This window comes from Athene noctua, chromosome 3 (assembly GCF_965140245.1).
Source record: "Athene noctua chromosome 3, bAthNoc1.hap1.1, whole genome shotgun sequence".
In the NCBI taxonomy this organism is placed as follows: Eukaryota; Metazoa; Chordata; class Aves; order Strigiformes; family Strigidae; genus Athene; species Athene noctua.
In genome coordinates, this window is record NC_134039.1 from 27,014,655 (window position 1) to 27,038,453 (window position 23,799).

Below are 23,799 nucleotides of genomic sequence, written 5' to 3' on the forward strand. Positions count from 1 at the left end.
AGAAATGTGAAGTAAATAAATTGTAGTGTTAGAAGGAAAAACGAGATAATCTGAGAGTAAGCATTGTTCAAATTACCTCTGAATTCACTGTTCTCTGTAATTTAACAGAATTTATTAAAAAACGTGAAAACTTGTATTGGTCCTTTTCCATTTCCCCCCATTGGCATTATACTTCTACAGAGTGTGTATTTCCAGATGAAGTCAGGTATACTCTTTAACGAGATCTAACATGTGGGGAGGAACCTTTTTTCAAGTAATAGAAATAAAGGGGATCTAAAGCCAGTAACACTGTGGAGAACATAGGCATGATTCGTGTCAAAGTAGAATATAGTGTGGTAAGTGTCATTGTTGTACCCTGTGTGGATCTGAAAAAAATTAGTGATCACTATAACCTATATCATAATGGTGATGAATTTTTGAATCAAATTGAGAATATGTAAGAATAAAATATAGATGAGTGTGCTTCTCACTTGGAACAATGTAACCGCTTCTTAGAAACCCTGCCTAGAGCCGATATAACTGCTGCTTAGAAAAGCCCACCAAAAGATGAGACCATGAGACTTGCAAAAGATCCAATAGAAAAGCTCGCCAGGAGGCAAAGACCTCGAGACTTTCAAAAGACCCAACAGGAGGAGGACCCGTACCCCAGCAACTCAAATGACCCAATGGAAGAAGAGCAGGATGACTATCTGGCGAAAGTGGATTGGTCAAGACGCTGCTTTTAGAACGCGGTGTGTGTTGTGGCAGAGCCAAGGGAGGGTCTCTGCGCACCCAGCGCTGCTTTGCTTATTGCTTCTTAGCCTAAATTGATCGAACCCAAATAAAATTGTATGCTTTCTGTAAAACTGGATTTCAGTCGTTTATAACAACACGAAGTTTGTGACACTTTGCAGTTTTGGTGAATTATTCAACTGCAGGTGTTAAAACAGACAGAAATCCAGTAGTTTGCCTTAAAAAAATCCATGCTCCTTTACAAAACGGTATGCTACTGGGGACAGCGTCCTCCTTCAGCCCTTCCCCTACCACCTGTTCCCATGAACCTCTCAAAGAGTTTAACGCCCAGAGAGCAACACGATCTCCTCGACGTTTCTGGTTTTAGAATAGCATCTGAACCGGCATTACACTGAAGAGGAGGGAAAAGAGAAAAGTTGCCCAAGCAAAGCTCTCCGCACGGCAGCAAGCAGTCAGTGTGCAGAGATCGCTCTCGCCAGTGCCTTATCAGCTTTCCGCCGCTGCTGAACTGCAGTAGCAACGCAGCCTCACTAACGGAAGAGAACGCCGGCAGCGGCTACCCGCTGGCAGGCCCGGCTCGCAGGCGGGGCTGGGTCCTTGTGTCACTCCTCCCGGCGCATGCGCGGGCACAGCCCGAGCCCCCAATCATCGATCGCGGCCGGTTGGGGCCGCCGCGCAGGACGGGCCGTGGCACGCCGAGGCACCGATCGGGCGCGCGGCTGGCGGCGCGCTGGAAGTAACGGCTCAGCTTAGGGGCGGCGCTGGGCGGGTGAGGCGGAGCCGCGCCAACTGAAACAACCGCGCGGCCCGGCAGCCCCTGCAGCCGAGCCCTGCCGCCACCGCTGCCGCCACCTGGCGGGGCCTGCTCGGGGCGCGAGGCGGGCGCGGAGACTCGCCGCCGCCATGAAGCTCCGCGTGCGGGTGCGGGAGCGAACAGCAGCGCTAGAAGTGCAGGGGGCGGAACCAACGCTAGGAGAGCTGCGCGCGCAGCTGCGCCTAGCCCTGCTGCCCGCCTGGGGCTACAGGTGGGTGCGGGGAGAACCGCCGCCGGGGGTGGGGGTTTTGGGGGGCGGCTGCGAGCACGCGGGACTGGGGCCGGCGGGGCTGTACCACGTGGGGTGGGAGAAGGCCCGGCCCGGCCCGGCCCGGCCATCTGCTTCCCGGCCCCCTAGCGGGGCCGGCGGGAAAAGGGGCAGCGGTGGCGGCGGCCGGGGCCGTGGTGCCTGCAGCAGCTCCTCTGGCCCATGACGGGCGCCCGGAGGAGGGGGCAAGAGCCGCCAGAGTCAGGGAGCGCCGAGGTGCGCCGCCGGCTTCGGGGCGAGGTCCGCGGTGCGCAGAGGCCGGGCTGTTGGTAGTTCTCGTGCACGACATCCCGGGGCAGGGCAGGGGCCTAGAGATTTTACCTGGTTCGCGGGGGCGTGTTGTTAAAGCTAATGCAACGCTCGGTGACGTCTGCTGCTAAGCTCCTTGTGACAGATCGAGGGCCGGCAGCCCCGGGGGGCAAGGCGGCGGGTGGCTACCGCCCCTGATCGGGCTTTGTCTCCCGGCTGGTCACTATGGAACGGGAAAGTAAAACTTTGGGAAGTGCTCGGTGGTGAATTGCAGCTCAGTCAGAGCTGACTTAAGTTTCCGTGTGGCCTTTACATGATGAATATGGCTGTAGGGTATCCCTTTTACAGTTTTGCAGTCTTAGAGAATCTCTGGGTTTAAATTTCATAAATGTTTTATCTATGAAGAACTCATGGCAGCCTTTGTAGACGAGTAACATCTGCAAAATCAGTTTAGTAAATGCCTACACAAGGGACTCATATTCTGATGGTTGTTGAAGGGCTTCTATTCACAAACCTTTAACTGGGTGTGATGTACTAATGTTTCACAGTGAAAAACACATTTGATAGCACAGCAGTGTAGGCAGCAGAAATCTGAAGTTACTGCATGTCTTGCCACAGTGGATGTTGTTTTATAGCTGCTTCCGTGCTAACCAGTTTCATTTCTATTTGATTTTTTTGGTAAGTGCTTGCCCTGAATCATCTTTTCTTATTGCCCTGATTTGCAGTTAGTATTCTGTAGGGCAGCTGCTGATCTTTGGAAATGAATGTTTTGCTTAATTTGAAAGCAAGGTGGTTAAGTCTGCAACACTATTTTGCTTTTAAATAATCTTAGCCAGTAGTTTATTTAAAGCTTGTTTTGCTAGGTGTGGTATCTTCTGATTTGGAGGGCACTTGTTTACTTTCCTTCAAAACTGTTTTATGAGCAATTACTGTGAATGAAATCATACCTACCAAGCAGTTACAACTACTTAAAATGTACATGGAGAGAAACATGGGGGGAATAATTTCATACCGTATTTTTTTTTCCTCACCCTTTAATATATGGCTAATTATTAATGGATTAAAATCCATGGTATTGTAGTAATGCAGTATGCATTTGTAACTGTATCTCTGTGTGCAGTCAACCATGGTTTTTTACTTTTTTTCTGCTTTGCAGTCCTGATACTGAGTTTTCAATAACACTGAACAGAAAAGATGCTCTTATAGAAGATCAGAAGACATTAGCTTCATATGGGATTGTTTCTGGTGATTTGATATGCTTATTACTACAAGAAGCAGATGGACAACCCAACCTACTATCTCCTTCTTCTACTCCTCCCCCGCTTCAGAATGGTCAGGAGCCGTCCACCTTGATTCCCAGCAAAAGTCAGGCCAAGAGCCCAAAAGAAGAAGGGCATAATGAGCAATTTGACAACCAGAAATCTCAGGTGGAAGTTCAAATGAGTGACAAGAGAGTAAGTACATGAGAATTGCCCTGCACAATGGAAAGCAAAGAAGGTATCTTGGGTCAGTTGCTGTACTATATAGTAGAGAATCTCTTCACAATATTTGTCTCCTTATACTTTCCTTATACTTATCTGACATATAGCCAGTTATATTTGTTTGTATTTGTTCTATACTAGCTGTGACACTGAAGCTAGTTCAGAGACCCTGAGATGCTTTAGGTCTGACATTTTTACAGCATTGAATGTATTTGCTGGAACGTGCACTTTCCATAAGGAAGTTAGGATTGTGGTTCTTATGTGTCTCAGTGCTGTCTTGTTGAGGAAACTGATTCTATGGGCTGAACAAATGCAACAGTCACTGCCTGTTGGAAACACCACTCACAAGGTGAAGGTATGATCCCTTTCTAATGGGGTATAGCAGTTACCTATGATTCAGACTGAGACCTGTCTGTCTTGTGCATGGAGGTTGTGTTGCTGCAATAGCTCCTGCCTCGTGCTTCACAGGTGTGTGTCTGTATGATCCCCATGTGCTTCATGCAGCAAATAAGCACATTTTTTGCATATTACTCAGTGATTTGTTTTCTGTGTGACTGTACATACAATACTTAAACAGATAACAGCTCCTACCAACTGTTGGGTCCTGTGGTAAATGGAGTTTCCCTGGAGGAGACTGCATGTGCAGCCTAGTGCCATGGTCGATCTTGTTATACAATCCTGTGCTTTTTAGGCAGGAGCTTGAGAAGCTGGGAGAAATTGTCTTGCAATGTTCTTTCAAAGCCAGTAGTTTTTTGTTTTAGAACTAATTTCAGATAATAAATGTTTTTAATACAACCTTTATATGAGGAATATGGATAAGTGGTCTTTTAAAAATACTATCTTAATATGTGAAAATTAAGATTTAGAGTAAAAAGAAGTAATGAAAGAAAATGTAGTTGGACCATTGTCTCATTGATTCTTGTCAGGAACAATATTCCTTACATGGTTCTGTGGGCATGCAAACTCCTTCTGTCTTGTCAAACAATGGTAAGCTGTGCAGAAGTATGTTTCATACTTATTTAATATTTGAAAGCAAGTTAAAAGATTTTGACATCTTCCCTCAAAATTGTGGTGAAGTATGGCAAGAAAATTTCCAAGCAACGAAGTGTCATTGTAGAAGAGCTTCAGAAATTTGAAAATTTGTGTTTACCTAGTGTGTCGCTGTTAATGAAAGAAGGAAAGTTCCATGCGTGGATGGCCATGCCAGCCTCATACAGACATGAGGGTGTCTTGTGCCATTGGACATGGATGTGGGGGAGAAGTAGCTACAGTTTTAGAGTCTCTTTTTTTTTCCTCCTTTCCTGAACCTTCCCTTAGGTAAATCTGCTTATAGTTTTCATTCACTAATTTTTGTTTTTAATGTGTCTGTGAGTATTCTATCAGTTAATGTTATAATATTATATAATTTTGTTAGAAGAAAGGAAGCCACAATAAAACCACAGTGCTCTTCAAATGTCAGCAGATATACTCCATTGATGTGTTGGGGTTTTTTTCCGGTTATTTAGGCCTATTGTGTTTCTAAGCAGTCCAAGTTACCATTTTGGTTACTTGCCATGCATGTTGGCTATATTTAAATAGTGGTACTATAGTGAGTAGATTATTCCTGTGTACGTTGCAAAAGTTCTGATGAAGTTTAAATGTTATTACTTTGTCTTCAAGTAGTATATGTAATCAAATGACAGACCCTTTTATGAGGGGCTTGCATTATAAATATAAAAAATTATAGAGGCTATGTGTGTGATCTCGATCTCCAGCTGGGATGCTAGAAAATAGAAATGTAATGAATCTGTACCACTTGCATGTGCAGTTGGCAGAGTAGACTTGGTGCCTATGAGGACTGGTATAAGAGGATTAATAATATTGATGTATATAGAGGTAGAATTTTCTGAATGAAAATACGTTTTGCTTTCCCTTGAAGGCAGGATCCAGCCTAGAATTTCCTTCTGGATTAGTCTCGGAAGATGTTGACCTGGAAGAAGGTACAGGTTCCTATCCCTCTGAACCCATGCTGTGCAATGAAGCTGCTGATGGTGAAATACCCCATTCCTTAGAGATGCTCTACCTTTCTGCTGAGTGTACCAATGCCACTGATGCCTTGATCGTTCTAGTACATCTTCTCATGATGGAGACAGGCTACGTACCTCAGGTAGGTGCACAACCAATCAGGAAATTTCTTTGTTGGTATGAGAAAGCTGTGGAATATTGTGGGAATGCGTGATACAGGATGCATCTGAAGATCCACTTTTGGCTTTGTAGGGGCTGCTGAAGTATCAGCTTCTCTAATTTGCCTGACCAGTAAGCCTTAAGGCTAAAGACTAGAGTAGTTTTTAGGTATGAGAGAAGAGACGTCTTCCTGTGTTTCTCTCAGTCCACAGCCTCACTGGAACCCAGCTTATAACCTCCTGTTTCTGCTTTATACTGTTGAGCTTGTGTAGATATACTTAGATTGTAGCACTTCTTTGAAGCGCTGCCTTAAGCATCAGTATTATCTCAATGGTATCCTGTTCAAATGGTGGTTAGCAAGGCCAAGTTCTGACAGTGTTGTCTCCCACTCTGTATTAACTTCAACTGGCTCATTTAGTTAGGCTTTGGTTCCCCTAACTGTCACATCCCACTCAGACAAGGGAAACAAGTGAAGATTTGTAAATCCCCAGTGGAGTGGGCAATGGTGAGACAAGTCTTAAAGTCCAGACATTTATTAACTTCCCACGATGTACTAATTGGATACACAATAATTGGCTAAGTATATAACAAGTTGTGGCAAGCAATACAGTATGCCTTGCATTACTTAATAGCAGTAGAGGAAAAGGGGAAAGAGGAAAGGAGGGAGATGCAGAGGAATAGAGATCACGGGTCTGGGTTCCTGCACTGATCCTGCCAGCAAGGCTTCAAGCAGGCATCTGTCTTCTTTGCTTCACTTCACTCTCCGGGCCCCCTCCCCTCTTTCCTGCCCCTCAATTTATACACACTTTCCTTGGGTCCATCCCCTAGGTCGACCCACATACCTGCGTATCCCATGTATGGGGAGGGGTAAGGTGAGGATGATGTAATTATCATGATCTTGCTAGTCTTTGCTCAGGGGTGTTTCATGGTACATGCATTTCATGGATAATGAAGCAAAGGTCACTTGCCGAACAGATGGCCCTTGAAATTTGCCCAGGTGCACCAAAGCAGAGCCATCCTGTCTCCACAGGGCTCCCCCCTCCAGCTGCATCCTGTGTGATTGGCACAGCCTTATCAGCTTCAACCTTCACACAATCCAACCCATGACTATAGTTTCATTACTTGCAAGTTCTTGAGACATTCCTTATCTCAGAGGGCCTCCCCTCCCCCTGCTATCCTTTATCTCTTTCTCGGGCTATTTTCCTCAGTCTCTGTTTCTTGCAGGCCTCTTTCTTTCAGGACCTGTTTTTACAAGTCATCTCTCACACTAATCTACAGAGGTATCTAACTCGAGCACCTATGGCAGGACCTCTATTCAATGTATGAGTTCACCTTTTGCTTTTTTAGATTTTCAGATTTGCGTTGTATGTTTACAGATATGTGGCTGAACGTGCAAAAAAAAAAAAGATTTGCTCTCAGGGAAGGTGTTTAAATTCTCATGCTTTTTTTCTTGTGGTGAGGCTAACTAAACACGTTAGGGGGTCAGTTTAGGTGTCCAGTTGACCAATACCAGTTAAATAAATCTGCTAAGTTAATTGCATTCCTGTAGCCTGAAATACTATCTGAAGAATACATTTTCCACTGGGAAGAAAGTTTATGTCAATCAGTAGGCTTGAGAGTAGGGAAGGTGGTTCCTGTGCTGATTTAAGAGGAAAGAGAGAGAGTCTACTTTTACTTGTGATTATATTGTGTTCCCCTCTGGGATTCCATCTGAATCTTTTAATACTGAAATTGAAAGGAAAAACTGTTAGTCTGCTCAGATTTTTGAATGGATTTCAAGCTATGATTCTTCAAGTCCTGTCAGATCTCATAACTTCACAGAAAAGGTGTAATACCATGTTTTTCATACAGTAAATACTGTTGTAAGTAAGTACTGTTGTATTGTTGCTGGAATAAATAACAGAATGAAGTACATGTCTCAAAGAAATAGGTGTGAGTGCTCACTGACCAACCTTCCATGCCAGAAACAGGGATAGGACAAAAAGTTACTAAACTTCTCCTTAGATTTGCTGTTAGTCTTGGGAAAAATAGTATATAATCATGTAATTATAGTCTGTTCATTGGGACTAAGCTAAGATTTGAATTGCAAGCAGCATTCTGGCAGTTCCTAACTCTTAATTCTCTTTTTTCACCCCTTGATATGTTGCTAAAGTATGGCAATGTGATCTCTGTATTTTTAGGGGACAGAAGCTAAGGCAGTGTCTATGCCAGAGAAATGGCGAGGTAATGGTGTTTACAAGCTACAGTATACGCATCCACTTTGCGAAGAAGGTTCTGCTGGTTTGACTTGTGTGCCTTTGGGAGATCTTGTTGCTATTAATGGTAAGATAGTCAAGATTTTTTTTCCAGAATGCACATTGCTAAATGTCACCATTGTTTATCAAGAGAAAAATGTAATTGGCTTTTTTGCACTCTTTAGAACTGCACCTTGTTATCGAGGTTGCTGAGGTGCAAGAGATGCTATTTCCTAATGCTGAATATTCTTGGCATTTCTGTGTTAATTGTTTCTCTCCCTCTAATCATAACAGAACAATTCTAACTTAGAGGATTCAGCTGGCCTTTTCATTGCAATGTTTCTTGTGTCACTTCATAGGAATTTTGGTATACATTGCCAAACATTTAAAGAGGTAGATTTGCTTCAGCTGCAATATTTTGTCTTGTCTCATGTTCTTTGCAAGACTCACAAACAAATTCCAGACTATGTACTCTTTAATATATAATTTTTCCTGTAGCATACTAACAGTTTAACTGTTATTTCCTGATATTTTACGTTCCATTTTATTTTTCTGAAAGTTTTGTTTGTCTAGCTGTTGGCTATATTTGGGTATTTTCCTTGAGGGAATCTGGTAAGGGAGGAGAGTAAAACACCTCTGAAGGGTAAGGCAGTAATGAAGTGATCTTTGTCATCTTTCAATGTGTTTTAAATTTTGAATTGTCCTTTTTTTTCTCCTCTTATATTTGCAGCAACTTTAAAAATCAACAAAGAGATTAAAGGCGTTAAGAGAATACAGCTATTGCCAGCAACCTTTGTTTGCTTTCAGGAGCCAGGTATGATTGAGCTATGATACTCATAGTCACAAACTTAAATGTCAGGAGGTCACACAGTGAATAAGGATATACTTCAACAGAGGGCCAAATAGGTAAAGAATAGTTCAAAAGAGTAAAACTGTGGTTACCATTTAGGTGAGTTATAGCTTTGTGGTAAAAGGAATTTAGATTGCAGCTATTTACTCATGTTTTGCTGTTGAAACAGTTTGAATTTATTGGATTAACTGTGTAAGGAAAGAACCTTGCAAAGCCTGAGTCATCCTTTGGCCCATATGCCTGTTATTTATGAGGTCCTAAGCATATGTGTGAATCTCTGGAGCAGCAATGCTGGGTTATACCCCCTTTCTGCCTGGCAGTTCAGGACTTCAGAGGCTGATGCTACCTACGCTCTTGTGGCAATGTAATTGTTACATTCTTTTTGTCAGAAAACATGTGCTGACCACATAACTCTCCAGAATACCAAAATTAGAGGGAGGACTAAGATGGGGGAGGAGAGAAGGGCAGATAGATGTGGATCCTTGTGAGCACAGACCTAACTAGCCTTTTGTTCTTTGAAGTATATGAACTGCTTTGCTGGTAGTTGAGGCTGACTCAGTGTCCTACACTGTGTCCTGGGTAGCTCCAGTCACTGATGTACAAGTCTAGTCAAAAGGCTTAGAAGAATTAACTGATCACTGAAGTGTGTCCAGTATAATGGTAGTCTTCTGGCTCCTCTTTCTTCAGAGAATAGAATGGAAAAACATTCCTGTCAGAGAAATGAATGTTGCAGGCATTTAGAGCATAGGTGCATGTTACACATGAGCTTTGAAATCTCACAAAGGAAGCTCTGATAGTTTGAGAGTCAATCTGTTTCTGAAAAGCTCAAATATTTCTCTTAATGGTGCTTTTTAATGCTAAAGGAGAGCCTAGCCTGACCATGGAACTGATATGTAGTTTGTCGATGAATCATTTAAGGGATAATTGTTACACTCTAGGTGCAGAGCTGCTTCCATAAAGATTACACGCAGATTACAGTCTGCTGATAAGAAAACCATAATTATTCTGCTCTTACATAATTTTTGCATTATGACATCCTAAAGTTAAACTTTTTACCTCTCTTCTTTGATAGAAAAGGTTGCAGGTGTTTACAAAGACCTTCAGAAATTATCCTGTCTCTTTAAAGACCAGCTGGTTTACTCTCTTCTGGCTGCTGCCCGACAAGGTAAGAGAAAATATTTGCGATTAGAGATGGTACTTCATTTCTGAGGATGGAAGGAAGGGGGTCTATATGAAGCCTTGAAGCTAAAGGGTTAGAAACAGCTGTTCAGTGATGGGTATATGAAGAGTAAGCATAAAGTAATTTATACAAAGATTAATACTATTTCTTTAGAATGTATCTCAGAAAATGTTAAGAACATGATAATTTTCTGGTTTTAATTTTTGATTGCTCTGGTCTCACTTAAGAGACTGGAGGGCCTGTTTCTACACTTGGTGAGGAGAAATTCATACCACAGTAATTCTGTTGCAGTAGTTCTGTAGTTTTGATCTATTTCTTTGTCAAAGCAGAAAAATCTATATAGCATCATATTTGGAAGTCTAACTCCAGGAATGACCTCAGTCACGTGGGGCTTGGAAAGGATGGTAGGAAGTAACCCAAGCTGGTGTTTGTGAAGCAGGAGGAAGCCACGCTCTCTCTGCATAGGTATTGCCATAAAACGTCTCAGCTTTATATTCTGAAGACTATTCAATGGAATTCCCTCTAGACTTCAGTATGGGAAGGTTTTATGGGAAGCATGTGCTCTGTATTTAATGTGTATGTGGGCTTATGAAATTGGGTGGGTCTGTTTTCCTTTGTTCTGGAGCCTATAAACATAGTTTGGTGTGTGTAATGTTTCTTGGGCTTAGTGGCCAGTGGCTGTCAGTATAAAGTGCTATTTGTACACTCCGTAAATGTACTTAGAGTTGCAAGAAATCTGTTTTACAAGAAGTAATGTCACTACTTTCTGAAAAAAGTGGTGTAACGGGCATCAAAGAGAAATGACTGATTTACAAAATCCCTTGGGAGGCTGCCCTGAAGGATATGGGAGTCCAGGAAGGCTGGACATACTTCAAGAGTGAAGTATTAAAGGCACAGGAGCAGGCTGTTCCCACGTGCTGAAAAACAAGCAGGAGGGGAAGGAGGCCAGCCTGGCTAAATAGGGACCTTTGGATGGATCTCAAGAACGAAAGGAGAATCTATTGCCTTTGGAAGGGAGGGCAGGTCTCTGATGCAGACTATAAAGATGTAGCAAAGTTATGCAGGGAGAACATTAGGAGAGCCAAAGCACAGCTAAAGCTCAACCTGGCCACAGCTGTTGAGGATAATAAAAAATGTTTCTATAAATTCATGAGCAATAAAAGGAGGATTAGGGAAAATCTCCCTCCTTTATTGGATACAGAAGGAAACATGGTAACAAAGGATGAGGAAAAGGCTGAGGTGCTCAGTGCCTACTTTGCCTCAGTCTTGAGCAGTGGAACTGGCTGTTCCCTGGACACCCAGCCCCATGATCTGGGAGATGGGGAGGGGAAGCAGACTGAGGTCAGCACAGTTGAAGAGGAGATGGTCAGAGACCTGCTACACCACTTGGAGGCACACAAGTCTGTGGGATTGGATGGGTTACAACCAAGGGTGCTGAGGGTGTTGGCAGATGTGCTTGCCAAGCTGCTTTCTATGATTTACCTGAAGTCATGGCTAACTGGGGAGGTCCCACTGGACTTGAAGGGAGGCAAATGTGACACCCATCTACAAGAGAGGCAGAAAGGAGGATCCAGGAAACTATATAGACCTGTCAGTCTGACCTTGGTGCCAGGGAAGGTCATGGAGCAGGTCATCTTGGGTGCCATTACAAGTCGTATAATGGACAACCAGGGGATCAGGCCTAGTCTAGCGTGGCTTTATGAAAAACAGGTCCTTCCTGACAAACCTGATCTCCTTCTACAACAAGATGACCCAACTATTGGATGAGGTAAAACCTGTGCATATTGTCTACCTGGATTTTCGAAAAGCATTCAACATAGTTCCCCATAGAATTCTCATAGAAAAACTGGCTGCCCATGGCCTGGATGAGCAAACGGTTTGCTGGGTCAAGCACTGGCTGGATGGATGGTCCCAGAGAGTGGTGGTCAATGGAGCTAAATCCAGCTGGTGGCCAGTCACAAGTGGTGTTCCTCAGGGCTTGGTGTTGGGACCTTTTCTGTTCAACATCTTTATTGATTATCTTGATAAGTACATAGAGTCCTTATCAGTAAGTTCACAGATGACACCAAGTTAATGTGTCAATCTTTCTGAAGATAGGAAGGCTCTACAGAGAGACTTGGATACATTGGATCGGTGGGGCAATGTTAACGGGATGAGCTTCAACAAGGCTAAGTATCAGGTCCTGCACTTGGGCCGCAACAACCCCATGCATGGCTACAGGCTTGGGGAGGTGTGGTTGGAGTGCTGTCTGGAAGAGAAGGATCTGGGGGTTCTCACTGACAAGCAGCTGAACATGAGCTGGCAGTGTGCCCAGGTGGCTGTACTGGTTTAGCTAAGATAAAGTCAAGGGTTTTTTTTGGTTTGTTTTTTTTTTAGCAGAGAGAGAGGGGGAAGGGATCTTCAGCCGGGTTATTCATACCATGCTGACGTCAGGTCCAGGGGCGGAGCCTTTTCTTTCGCTTCTGGTTTTGGGGGTCGCTTACACGCGGCGGGCTTGCTCCTTGATCATCTAGCGGTATTTCTCTGTATATCTTTTATCTTGTTCACTGTTATTGCTGTTCATTGTTATTATCATTGTTTCTGTTGTTGTTGAGATTGTTCTATCACTCTGTTGCATTAAATTCCTTGTTACTTTAGCCTGGGTCTGTGCCTAACTTCCAGCCCGACCGGCCGTGGGTGGGGGAGGGACAACGGCAACGTGCTCTCGGATCCCAGCAGGAGCTAAACCTGCACATTAAAAATTGGCACACCAACGTGGGGCAGACCCTGACCAGAGTGTGATAGAGCAATCTGTTGGGTGTAATCTTTCTGTTTGTATTCGTGTTTGTTTGATAAGAAAATGTTTTCAATGCTGGCCCATTTGCTTGCGTGGTGGGGCTGGATTAATCCTTATATCCAGTGTATAATCCCAGTGGTGGCGTTTGTTATCGGTGGAAAATGTATAAAAGGTCTTATGTTGTTATATGGGCTATCAAACGCTTATGCTGCCTTTCTATCGCTGTGCGGGGGTGCGGGCTGGTACCTGTTTGCCGTTTGGGCTTTTGTTAGGGGTACCACCCCCGTTGTGGGTGAGCCAGGGGAAGAGATCCTCTCGGTTTTGGGGAGTTTAAATTATCCTTGGAGCCTGCAGGCCACTGTGATTGCAGCACTATGCCTTCTGAATGCCTGCCTGATTTCGGTTTTGGCCATGCAGCACTTCTCTAACAATAGCAGTGCCTAGAAACCTGCCCTGAGGTCAGATGATAGTGAGTGGCAAGGGATGTGGGAAAAGATGGGCAAAGGCCTGAGTCAGTGGGCACCCCCAATGCTTTGGAACTTCACTCCTGAGCAAATGCAGAGCCCTGAGAAGCTGATGGAGTGCTTAGAAAGGGTGTGTTACCAACCTGGCGAAACCCAGGAGACACAAATGGCTGCAATGTGTTGGGGACTTGCCCATGCATACCGTGTCCTCTTTAATACCCCCCACTGCCCTCAAATGGAAAAAAAGGCCACACAAACCATATCTGAACTGGGGGCACAGGCAGAGCCAGTCTCAGTTGCCTCCACCAGCACACAGACTGGGCCAGAGAGCCAGGCAGTGCCAGTGTCAGTCGCCCCAATACAGAAAACAAAATATACCAGAAAGTCTGTTCGCAGAGTGAGGGATGAGGATGAGCCAGGCCCATCAGGGGAACAGGAGGAAGGACCAGAGGTGACTGTCCGATCTCTATCCCCGACTGAGCTGCGAGATATGCAGAGATTTCAGCCGCCTGGGAGGTGAGCAGATTTGCACCTGGCTGCTCCGATGCTGGGACAATGGAGCCAGTGCTTTTGAGATGGAGGGGAGAGAGGCCAAGCAGCTGGGATCTTTGGCCAAGGATGCTGGCATTGATAGGGAAATAGGGAAGCAGGCTCAAACCCTCAGCCTTTGGAAGAGACTCCTGCTCAGTGTAAAGGAGAGGCACCCCTACAAGGATGATATCTTATGTCAGCTAAGCAAATGGACCAGCATTGAGAAAGGCATCCAGAACCTCAGGGAACTGGCTGTGTTTGAGATGATCTATGGTGATCTGAATAATGAACCAATGGACCCAGATCAGGCCCCTTGCACACACCTGATGTGGCGGAATTTCCTGAAAAGCGCACCAGAAGCACACTCAAAAACATTGGCAATAGTGTCCTGGTGGACAGACACACAGACTCTAACAGTGGATGGAGTGGTTGGCAAGCTCTGGCAATATGAGGGAAATCTCCCTTCATCTCAACATTCCCTGGTCTCAGCTGTGGAGGAACTGTCTCAGAGGCTCCAAAAAGTGGAAGAGGACATGTCCTGCCTTCCACCTACACGGGCTAATGTCTCAGCCATTAGAAGTAAACGTTTCCCCACCCAAGAGAAAGGCAGCAGAAGGCACACATCACGAGGCACCCTGTGGTTTTGCCTCCGCGACCATGGAGAAAACATGAGGAGGTGGGATGGACAGCCCACTGCCGCCCTAGCTGCACGAGTAGAGCAGCTGAAAGGGAAGACCATCATGAAAGGGGAGTCCTCCAAGAGGACCACAGCTCCAGTGTCCAGTCAGAAATCCCCCAGGCAGAACAGAATGGTGAACGTTATGTCTGACCCTCTTGAGGGGACCAGTAAATCATTCTTGCAAAAAGTGAGTGATGCTGAGCAGGATTAGAGGGGCCCTGCCTCCAGCCAGGTGGAGGAAAGGGATAATTGGATTTACTGGACAGTGTGGATCCGATGGCCTGGCACATCAGACCCACAAGAGTATGAGGCTTTGGTGGACACTGGCACTCAGTGCACCCTGATGCCATCGAGCTACAGTGGGGTTGAATCCATCTGCATCTCTGGAGTGACAGGGGGATCCCAGCAGCTGACCCTATTGGAAGCTGAAGTGAGCCTGACTGGGAGGGATTGGCATAAGCACCCCATTGTGACTGGCCCAGATGCCCCGTGCATCCTGGGCATAGACTATCTCAGGAGAGGGTACTTGAGAGACCCAAAAGGGTACCGATGGGCTTTTGGTGTAGCTGCCCTGGAGGAGGTTGAACAGATGTCCACCTTACCTGGCCTCTCAGAGGATCCCTCAGTGGTGGGGCGGCTTAAGGTTGAGGAGCAGCGAGTGCCGATTGCTACCAGGAAGGTGCACCTGCGGCAGTACTGCACCAACTGAGATTCCCTGGTCCCCATCCATCAGCTCTCCGCCAACTAGAAAGCCAGAAGGTGATCAGCAAAGCTCACTCACCCTTCAGCAGTCCTATATGGCCAGTGAGAAAGCTTGATGGCGAATGGAGGCTAACTGTGGACTACCGTGGCCTGAATGAAGTTACGCAAGCAATGAGTGCTGCAGTGCCGGACATGCTAGAGCTCCAGTATGAACTGGAGTCGAAGACAGCCAAGTGGTACGCCACGATCGTCATTGCTAACGCGTTCTTCTCCATTCCGATAGCACCAGAGTGCAGGCCACAGTTTGCGTTCACTTGGAGAGGCATCCAGTACACCTGGAATCGATTGTCCCAGGGGTGGAACCACAGCTCCACCATTTGCCATGGACTGGTCCATACTGCACTGGAGAAAGGTGGGGCTCCAGAACACCTGCAGTATATTGATGACATCATTGTATGGGGGAACACAGCCGAGGAGGTCTTTGAGAAAGGGAACAAAATCATTGAGATCCTCCTGAAGGCTGGCTTTGCCATTAATCAATCAAAAGTTAAGGGGCCTGCAAGGGAAATTCAATTCCTAGGGATAAAATGGCAAGATGGGTGTCACCACATCCCAATGGAGTTGATAAACAAGATCACAGCCAGGGCCCCAACAACCTCTAAAAAGGAGACTCAGTCTTTCCTGGGCGCTATGGGGTTTTGGAGGTTGCACATCCGGAACTACAGCCTGATTGTGAGCCCTCTCTACCATGTAACCCGCAAGAAGAACAATTTTGAATGGGGCCCTGAGCAACAACAATCCTTTGAACAGATTAAACGGGAGATTGCCCAAGCAGTAGCCCTCGGGCCAGTCCGGGAAGGGTAGGAGGTTAAGAACATGCTCTACACCGCAGCCGGGGAGAATGGCCCTACCTGGAGCCTCTGGCAGAGAGCACCTGGGGAAACCCGAGGCCGACCTCTAGGCTTTTGGAGCCAGGGATACAAAGGTTCTGAAGCTAATTATACACCAAGTGAGAAGGAGATACTGGCAGCGTACGAAGGAGTTCAGGCCGCCTCAGAAGTGGTCGGCACTGAAACACAGCTCCTCCTGGCACCCTGAGTGCTGGTGCTGGGGTGGATGTTCAAAGAAAGGCCTCCTCCACGCATCATGCAACCGATGCCACGTGGAGTAAATGGGTTGCATTGATAACACAACGGGCTCGAATAGGGAACCCCAGCCGCCCAGGAATACTAGAGGTGATTACGAACTGGCCAGAGAGCAAAGATTCCGGGATGTCACCAGAACAGGAGGTGACACGTACTAAGGAGGCCCCACCATATAACGAGCTGCCGGATGAGGAGACGCGATATGCCCTGTTCACTGATGGGTCTTGTCGCATTGTGGGAAAACCTCCACAGTGGAAGGCTGCTGTATGGAGTCCCACACGACGGGTCACTGAAGCTGCTGAGGGACAGGGTGAATCGAGCCAATTTGCAGAGGTGAAAGCCATTCAGCTTCCTTTGGATATTGCTGAGCGGGAAAAATGGCCGAGGCTCTACCTCTACACCAACTCGTGGGCAGTGGCGAATACCCTGTGGAAATGGTTGCAGCAATGGAAGCAGAGCAACTGGCAACGTAAGTGTAAGACCGTCTGGGCTGCTGAAGTATGGCAGGACATTGCAGCCCGTGTGGAAAACCTCGTTGTGAAGGTGTGCCATGTGGATGCCCATGTACCCAAGAGTCGGGCCACTGATGAACATCGACACAACCAGCAGGCAGACCAAGCTGCTGAGATTAGAGTGGCTCAGGTGGACTTGGACTGGCAGCGCAAAGGTGAACTGTTCATAGCCCGGTGGGCCCACGAGACCTCGGGCCACCAAGGTAGGGATGCAACATACAGGTGGGCTCGAGATCGAGGGGTGGACCTTACTATCGACACCATTGCAGAGATCATCCATGGATGTGAGACATGTGCCACAATCAAACATGCCAAGCGGGTGAAGCCCCAGAGAAATGGAGAGCCATGGTTGAAATATAGATATGGAGAGGCCTGGCAGATCGACTACATCACACTGCCACAGACCCACCACAGGAAGCGCCACGTGCTCACAATGGTGGAAGTAACCACTGGATGGCTGGAAGCTTACCCAGCACCCCACGCCACCACCCGAAACACCATCCTGGGCCTTGAAACCCAAGTCATGTGGCGACACGGCACCCCAGAGAGAATTGAGTCAGACATCGGGACCCACTTCTGAAACAACCTCATAATGGCTGGGCAGAAGAACACAGCATCGAGTGTGTCTGCCATATCCCCTACCACGCACCCGCCTCTGGAAAGATCGAGCGCTACAATGGACTGTTAAAAACCACATTGAAAGCACTGGGAGGTGGGACCTTCAAAGACTGGGACATGCATCTAGCAAAGGCCACCTGGCTAGTCAACACAAGAGGGTCTGCCAGTCGAGCTGGCCCGGCTCAGTCGAAACCTCCACGTGCTGTGGATGGGGATAAAGTCCCTGTGGTGCGCATGAGGAATATATTGGGAAAAATGGTCTGGTTTAGTCCTGCACCAGGCAAAGGTAAAGGCAAACCCACCCACAGAATTGCTTTTGCCCAAGGACCTGGGTGTACCTGGTGGGTTATGCAGGACAATGGAGAGGTCTGATGCGTACCACAGGGGGACTTGATTCTGGGTGAGAACATGCTGTGAATTATGCTGTGCCTGTGTAAATTATTACTTTGTTATTATTAGCCGTTAAATGGCAGCTGGACATGACGCAGATTGTATAGAATAAAGGGGTGGATTATGTCCTGGTTTAGTTAAGATAGAGTCAAGGTTTTTTTTGTTTATTTTTTAGCAGAGAGAGAAGGGGAAGGGATCTTCCGCCGGGTTATTCATACCATGCTGACGTCAGGTCCAGGGGCGGAGCCTTTTCTTTCGCTTCTGGTTTTGGGGGTCACTTACACACGGCGGGCTTGCTCCTTGATCATCTAGCGGTATTTCTTTGTATATCTTTTATGTTGTTCACTGTTATTGCTGTTCATTGTTATTATCATTGTTGTTGTTTGGATTGTTCTATCACTCTATCGTATTAAATTCCTTGTTATTTTAGCCCGGGTCTGTGCCTAACTTCCAGCTCGACCGGCTGCGGGTGGGGGAGGGGCAACGGCAGTGTGCTCTCCGATCCCGGCAGGAGCTAAACCTGCACAGTGGCCAAGAAAACCAACAGTATCCTGGCTTGTATTAGAAATTCTTCTGTGACCAGCAGAAGTAGGGAGGTTATAGTCCCCCTGTACTCTGCACTGGTGAGGGCACACCTGGAGTATTGTGTCCAGTTTTGGGCACCTCAATACAAGAGAGATATCGAGGTGCTGGAGCAAGTGCAGAGGAGGGCAATAAAGCTGGTGAAGGGCCTGGAGAACAAATCCTGTGAGGAGCGATTGAAGGAGCTGGGACTGTTTAGTTTGAGGAGAAGGCTGAGGGGACACCTCGCCACTCTCTAAACTACCTGAAAGGACATTGTAGAAAGGTTGGTGCTGGTCTCTTGTCACAAGTAATTAGTGACAGAACAAGAGGGAATGGCTTTAAACTGCAACAGGGGAGGTTTAGGCTGGACACTAGGAAAAAATTTTTCACGGAAAGTGGTCAGAGAATGGAATGGGCTGCCCAGGAAGGTGGTGGAGTCACCATCCCTGGATGTGTTTAAGGGTCATTTAGATGAGATGTTGGGGGATATGGTGTAGGGGAGAACTTTGTAGTGTAGGGCTGATGGTTGGATTCTATGGTTCCAAGGGTCTTTTCCAACTTGAATGATTCTCTGAAATGATTTAAGGGAATAATTATAATGTCCTTTCTTTCTTTTAGAGACTTTAGAGATGAACTCTGCAGTACTTAGGTAATGCTTCTATTTTTTCCACTTTGTAGCTCTGAACTTGCCAGATGTATTTGGCTTAGTGGTCCTTCCTCTCGAGCTCAAGCTTCGGATTTTCAGACTTCTGGATGTCCGTTCACTCATCTCTCTTTCCGCTGCTTGCCGTGATCTTTACGCAGCTTCAAATGACCAGCTTCTATGGAGGTTTATGTATTTGCGAGATTTCCGAGGTAACAATCAGACATGTTTTTCTAAATACATTCTCATGTGAACAGAGAGATTAGGTCTGACTGATTTTGATAAGAGGCTCCTCAGGCAACCACTTCTGATTTTTTTAACACTGTGAGTAAATACAGTCATTTGTGATGCTAACCAGTACAGTTGGTCAGGTGTAATTCAGGTGGATGCACAGCTTTCTTCCCATTGTGTGGTGCAGACTACCTTGTTTTCATCCATTTCCCTCACTACCTTGGTGTACGGGCTATTGCAGATATTAGGAAGTGGAGGAAAGAGATATTCCTGCTATAATTTCTCACAAGAGATTGAAGAAATAAGGCAATCAAGGGAAGTGCTGCCAGAAGTCAAAGATGGGGACAGTGTTCCTGGGATTTCTGTACTTAGTAACTTTTGGAGATGATGCTTTATGTAAAACAGGTGTGCTTTTTTTCAGATCACCTGTTGAATGGCTTTGGAGCTTTATTTTATTTTTAAGATGCATTATCTATATGAAAAAATGTATTGACCAAAAGTGTTTTTTCATCTCTTGATTCTTCTGCAAGTTCTGATAAAACCAGGCATCTGTGACATGAATTGTTCTTAAAAATAAATTGGATTGTTCTTCTTAATTTTTACTTCTCTTTTTAGATCCTATTGCAAGGCCTCGTGACACAGACTGGAAAGAAGTAGGTGGCTTTTTTAACATAATGTCTCTGAGATTAGTCTCCACAGGCTAATTTGCTAACAAAGCATAAACTTTGGGAGGCAGTAGCCTTGAGTTAAATTTTAGTGTGGTATTTGGTGTATGCATGTTGGGTATGGTCAGATTGGGGAAAAAAAAGCATCAACAAATTGCATGGTGCATGCCCAAATTGTGGGTTAGAGGTCCTTCAGAGATGCTGTGTTTGTCTTTGACAGGCAGGAAAGCTGCTGATCTGGGTTTTCAGACAGGTGAGGAGTGCTTTTCTGGGAAGTGCTGCAGAAATGAATGCAATTGCTGAAGCTGGAACAGAGAGCACTTACAGAGCTTTAAACTGCCTTTGTTTCTGTCTGCAGCTATACAAGAAAAAGTTGAAACAGAAGAAGGAGGCCCTGAGATGGAGGCACATGCTATTTCTGCCCCCTACACCTCATCCAATCCCCTTTCATCCCAACCCATTGTATCCTAATCCCTTTCCTCCCAACCCATTCCCATCAAACCCAATCTATCCCCCAGTGATCATTGGTGGAGAATATAATGAGAGACCAACACTTCCGTATGTTGGAGACCCAATTAACTCACTCATTCCTGGCCCAGAAGAAGCACCTAGGCAGTTTCCTTCATTCAGACCACATTTTGACCCAATTGGTTCCTTGCCTGGAGCAAACCCTACACTTCCAGGACGAGCTAGTCCCAGTGACAGGTTTCCATCTAGGCCCAGCCGGGATCGGCCCATGGACATTCGCCGTGTGTTCATTTGATGGCTGCTTTTTCCTTCAGTGAGTTTTCTAGTCCCTGAGCTTGCTTTCTAACTGCAGGAGATTGTAAATCCCAGATGCTAATATCTGTCTTCTCTTCAGACTGCAGCAAGAACATGTGTACATGGTAATGTTTTGACCACAAAGGCTGGGTTTGTTTTATGCTCTGGTAGTACTGTACCACCTGGCACTAAGGTCTGTTTCATGAAGCACTACAATTTAGAACAGTTTGTTCTGCTCCCACCCCTGCCCTTAATCATCTGTGAAGTGCTGCTTGGAGACCAGAAAGATACAGGCCAAGCATTTGCTGCATCAGATATAGAGCACTTTAGATACAAACCCTATAGTTGTCTGTCTTATTTGAAGAATTTTATGAAATTGCCAGGAAAAATTATGCTGTTTAAAATCTACCTGGCTAGTAATCATTATTAAAAAAATCTACCATGTTCCACATAGAAAAGGATACTATCACTAGATGTGTGTTTGTGGAAATTTACAGAGATTACATTTCTTTTTTCCTTTAGTGTTTTAGAAGGTAAAAAGCACTTTTATATTGTTACTTAGTACATAAAGATACAGGGAAGGGATTTTCTTTACAATGGAAATACTAGAACACAAATCAGTTTGTTACAAACAACTGAGTAAACTCATGCTACAGTGCAACTGAGAAGTCTGAACAGAAGCAGAGCAATTTTACAAAGAACCAGCAGCAAAACTTTTTTGTCTTTCTCCTTAACTCTACAAATTATAGTACGTGGCTGCATTTACTGTGTGTGAGCTAAAACTGGTGCAAAAATAGATACTTACTTCTTTTTAATTTACTTAAGGAATTAAATAGGTTGACTTTGTTGCATTGGAAATGGGATGACAGCAGGAGAAGCAGAATGAATTCTCACTTTACTGCAGTATATTCCATTTAGTTCCATTACTTCAGTATCAAAATACATCTTGCCAAGAGGAAATGTATTGTAACATGTTATGAGCACCTTTCAAGTGTTGTCTTACTAATGAGCAACTAACAGTCTCCTGATAAGATCTGCAGGCTGATGCTGGAGCTCCATTAAAGGAAGACTGGAATGACTAAACTTTGCTAGAACTTTTCATTTCTTACATATTTTTTTAAGATGGATTGATCTCAGTGTGTCTATAAATGTAAATGGTACTGATGACTGTTGTGACAGCTGATACTATTTTCTAAAATCTTTTTGAAATTCCAAGAGTGGAAATGGAATGACATTTCCTGTTAAGTACAAGTTATTTAATCAGTAATACCTACATGCTTTTTTCAGGTAATATTTCAGTGATTCATCTTGTTTTGTATAAATTCAGCTGACTTCAGTAGGGTCAGGAAGTTCTGCTGTTAACTCCAGTGGAAGTTAAATATAATATGTTATTTTGCTGTCAGAAGTAGTATTGCTTCTTTTTTCCCTTTTCTGCTTCACATCAATGGCCTACCAGTGCAAATGCTGCCATAATTACACACCTAAGAGTGTGTATTTATATAGTCTGGGGACTCTATACCAAGATTAGCCTTAATTTTTAACATCTGTTGCAGTTGTTGAATTGCCTTGTTCCAATAGAATTTTCACTTAAGTGTATAGTTAGGCCTCTTGGAGCTTGCAGTGATATCTTTGGGTTTTTTTATATTCCACTGACTATGAAGAGGAAAAGGGAAATCTCTGCTGCGTTGGCCTTGTACCATTTTGTCTTTGTGATAAGTGCTTCAGAAACGCATACGTAATATTCAAATAAGGTTATACAACTTTAAATGATAAAATAATTTGTAACTTATTCTTCTCACTTTTTTCAAGCCATTTCTGGGAACAGTGATCTCTGTGTGAGATACATTAATTTTTGTGGTGCAAATTACCAGTGCTTTGAAGACAATCATGTTGCTTGCTCTGCTGATATGCCCCATGCTGCTGTGGAGTTGGGCCTTCTCTGCCATGAAGACAACCTTGTCATACTTCTGCCAGGCTGATGCCACGGGTTCTGTTTATTCTGGATTTTGTCATTTGAATGTTTGCTTTTGAAGAAATGAATTCAGCCTTCTTACAGATACACCACTAAGTAGTCTGAAGATACACCTTCCCTTTCTTGATTCACTTTATAGTAAAGGTATTGTGAGCCAAAGGTAAAGGAGCATGACTTACTCTGAACTGTCAAGTTCCCTGAAGAGGAGTTCTGTTTATTCATAAAGCAAGACCTGAAATATAAAGTTAATATCTCAGGATCAACAGTATAAAATCAGAAGACAAAACAGGAGATATTTGAAAACTAGTTGCTTATTTTGTTTATTTGTATTTTCCAAGGTTAGGTATGTGTGTCATTATAATTTTCAAATGCTATAGAAGTGAAATCACAAAAGGTGAAATGCCTGAAGATGGGCATTTTTTACCTGTAGTGTTCATCTGTATCCAGCACTGTTAGAGTTGCTACTAACATTCACATGAAATAAGGAACTATTATGCTTGGCTTTTCTATTTATTGTTTTATCTTATTCGTGAAACTTAAACCAGATATTCAGGTATTATGTACCTGCCTGTGGTTTGTGAAACAGGAGAAAATACCGCTGCAGTTATGAGGAGGACTGCTCTTCTTCTGAACCTTAGCTTTATATAAAGACTTAGTTGCATGGGAACATAAGTGACAGTCCTCTTGAATACCACATTAGATTTTACAAGAAAGTCAAGATGTTTCTCAGTCTGTATCTAAACAGCAAAATGTAAACTAATTTTCCAGGTGGTGGATATGAGTGGGTGTCATAGCTGTGTCCCAGCTGCTTGGGCTGGATCCAAACACACAAATCTATTTATGTTTCTTGTCTTCTGTGTGAAGAAAATTGAAGCATGCAGGACGGAAGGGAGATTCTGACCAGGTGCTCAGTTTTCACAGCTGTGTGAGAAAGATCCCAAGGCATGTCTACCCTGTGATTTAAATGTAACTTTTGTTCACCAGCTTTTCTGTTGCTTTCTTACTGCTCCTAACTTCAGCTGCTGTATTTAGATACCTAAGTACCTCTGGTGTATACCTTAGTTCCCCATTCATATAAATGGAGAATATACTCCTTGTATTCCCTCTCTCTCTTGCTTTGTTAGATTGTAGGGATTTTGGAAGAGAAACCCCGCATCGAAGGTGGTAACCTGAA

The 23,799-nt window shown here is 44.7% G+C and overlaps 1 protein-coding gene across 2 annotated transcripts; it reads left to right on the top strand.

Annotated features, from left to right (window-relative positions):
• The first annotated feature begins 1,442 nt into the window (after window positions 1-1,442).
• On the top strand, window positions 1,443-23,716 carry FBXO7 (F-box protein 7). Of its 2 annotated transcripts, none has more exons than XM_074902390.1 (10): window positions 1,443-1,757; window positions 3,220-3,517; window positions 5,463-5,690; window positions 7,888-8,029; window positions 8,672-8,755; window positions 9,864-9,956; window positions 19,031-19,207; window positions 19,842-19,879; window positions 20,250-20,672; window positions 22,463-23,716. In XM_074902390.1, exons 1-9 carry the CDS (start codon window positions 1,636-1,638, stop codon window positions 20,652-20,654), a joined length of 1,587 nt encoding a protein of 528 aa, XP_074758491.1. In that variant the 5' UTR covers window positions 1,443-1,635; the 3' UTR covers window positions 20,655-20,672; window positions 22,463-23,716. The 2 variants fall into 2 exon arrangements, with proteins under 2 accessions (XP_074758491.1, XP_074758492.1); XM_074902391.1 differs by lacking the exon at window positions 22,463-23,716 and adding an exon at window positions 8,801-8,803 and having other exon boundaries at window positions 20,250-22,455.
• Window positions 23,717-23,799: the final 83 nt, after the last annotated feature.